The sequence below is a fragment of the Cebus imitator genome, unplaced genomic scaffold, assembly GCF_001604975.1.
Source record: "Cebus imitator isolate Cc_AM_T3 unplaced genomic scaffold, Cebus_imitator-1.0 Scaffold20, whole genome shotgun sequence".
In the NCBI taxonomy this organism is placed as follows: domain Eukaryota; kingdom Metazoa; phylum Chordata; class Mammalia; order Primates; family Cebidae; genus Cebus; species Cebus imitator.
In genome coordinates this window covers 10,884,333-10,886,033 of record NW_016107335.1, presented here as the reverse complement: position 1 = coordinate 10,886,033, position 1,701 = coordinate 10,884,333, and the positions used below count along the sequence as shown (strand labels likewise).

General features: G+C 50.0%; 1 protein-coding gene across 1 annotated transcript in view; it reads left to right on the top strand.

Annotated features, from left to right (window-relative positions):
- ITIH2 (inter-alpha-trypsin inhibitor heavy chain 2) overlaps window positions 1–1,701 on the top strand; it is a 41,666-nt gene that overhangs the window by 12,585 nt on the left and 27,380 nt on the right. The window contains exon 6 of the mRNA XM_017521154.2: window positions 589–751. Within this exon, the coding sequence (XP_017376643.1) occupies window positions 589–751 (163 nt within the window). The remainder of the gene's footprint in view (window positions 1–588; window positions 752–1,701) is intronic.

Genomic DNA, 1,701 nt, shown 5'->3' with positions numbered 1-1,701 from the left:
AGAAGAAGAAGAAAGAGAGAGAGAGAAACATACTCAATTTGATGCAATAATGAAGTTTTTCTTTTTGAAGACCTTCAAAGATATCAAGAACCCCTCCAGTGAGCCTCAAATGCAGTATAGGAAGAGTGTGCTGTCTTTGAACCCTCCAACCTTGGGTTTGAGTCCTGGTCCCACAGTGGACTGGATATAGGGTCTTGAGCAGGTAACCTATCCTCTGCAAGCCTAACATTTTATTGTCAGAAAAGTCAGGGTAATGGTCTCCATCTGGCAGAGGTGCTGTATCAGTGATGATAGAGGTCAAGTTCCTGGCCCAGGATAGGGGCCAATCCCTGGAAGCTTTTTGCAGACAAGACTCAAGTCGGTAAGAAGCTCTGCGAGCAGGAGATCAGGCAGGAAGGAGACTGAAGCTCTTGCTGAGATTCAACTGATCTAGAAGCTGCACTTATTCTAGTGTGCTTACTGTTCACTTTCGTGAACTACCGAGCAGGTCGGATCGTCCAGGAAAGTCTGCACACCCTCTGCCTAGGTTCTGGGTCTTGCCACTCAATCATGTATCTGTTGACTTTTGTTGGGGGCTTCCACCTTTAGGAGCAGGGCTCTTGACATGGAAAACTTCAGAACAGAAGTCAATGTCCTCCCGGGAGCAAAGGTGGAGTTCGAGCTTCACTACCAGGAGGCGAAGTGGAGGAAGCTGGGCTCCTATGAACACAGGATCTATCTGCAGCCCGGACGGCTGGCCAAACACTTGGAAGTAAGCATGGATCTGCAGGGTGGGCAGTGACACTGTCCTGTGATAGTCCCTGACCCTGATTTATACGTTCTGCTTGTCACCACCACTTGTGGTGTTGGATGCCACTCAACTCTGCAAGACAGTGGGATGTGTTAAAAAGATGGTGGGTTTGGAGTCAGCCACATCACTTCCTTACAGCTCTCAATCTCCTTAGCAGCCGTATTATGGTGGTTTCCAAGGTCTGCTATAACAAGTTACAGCAGACGGCACAGCTTAGCACAACAGAAATTGACTCTCTCACGGAAGTCTGAAGTCAAGGGGTCTGCAGAGCTGCACTGTCTCTGGAGGCTCCAGGGGAGAGCCCGTTCCTTGCTTTTCCTGCTGCCTGGTAGCTGCTGGCATTCCTTGGCTTGTGGCCTTGTCAGGTCACTCCAATCTCTTCTTCCGGGGCCCCATCCTCTCCCCCTCTGAGCATCTCAAATGCCCCTCTGCCTTTCTCTCACAAGAGCACTTATTAGATTTGGGGTTCGCCAGGTAGTGCAGGATGATCTCAACTCAAGATCCTTAACTGCATCTGCAAGGACTTCTCATTCACGTTCACAGGATCCAGGGGTTGGACATGTCTTTAGGGAGGGGCCACCATTCAACCCAAGACACTAATCTCCAAGAACAAGTTAACCTGAGTCTCCACTGCCTCATCTATGAAAAGAGTACTGCAGCTGGGTGCAGTGGCTCATGCCTGTAATCCCAACACCTTGGGAGGCTGAGGCAGGCAGATCACAGGGTCAGGAGATCGAGACCATCCTGTCCAACATGGTGAAATCCTGTCTCTACTAAAAATACAAAAATTAGCCGGTCTTGGTGGTGGGCGCCTGTAATCCCAGCTATTCAAGGGGCTGAGGCAGGAGAATTGCTTGAACCTGGGAGGTGGAGATTGCAGTGAACCAAGATTGCGCCACTGCACTTCAGCC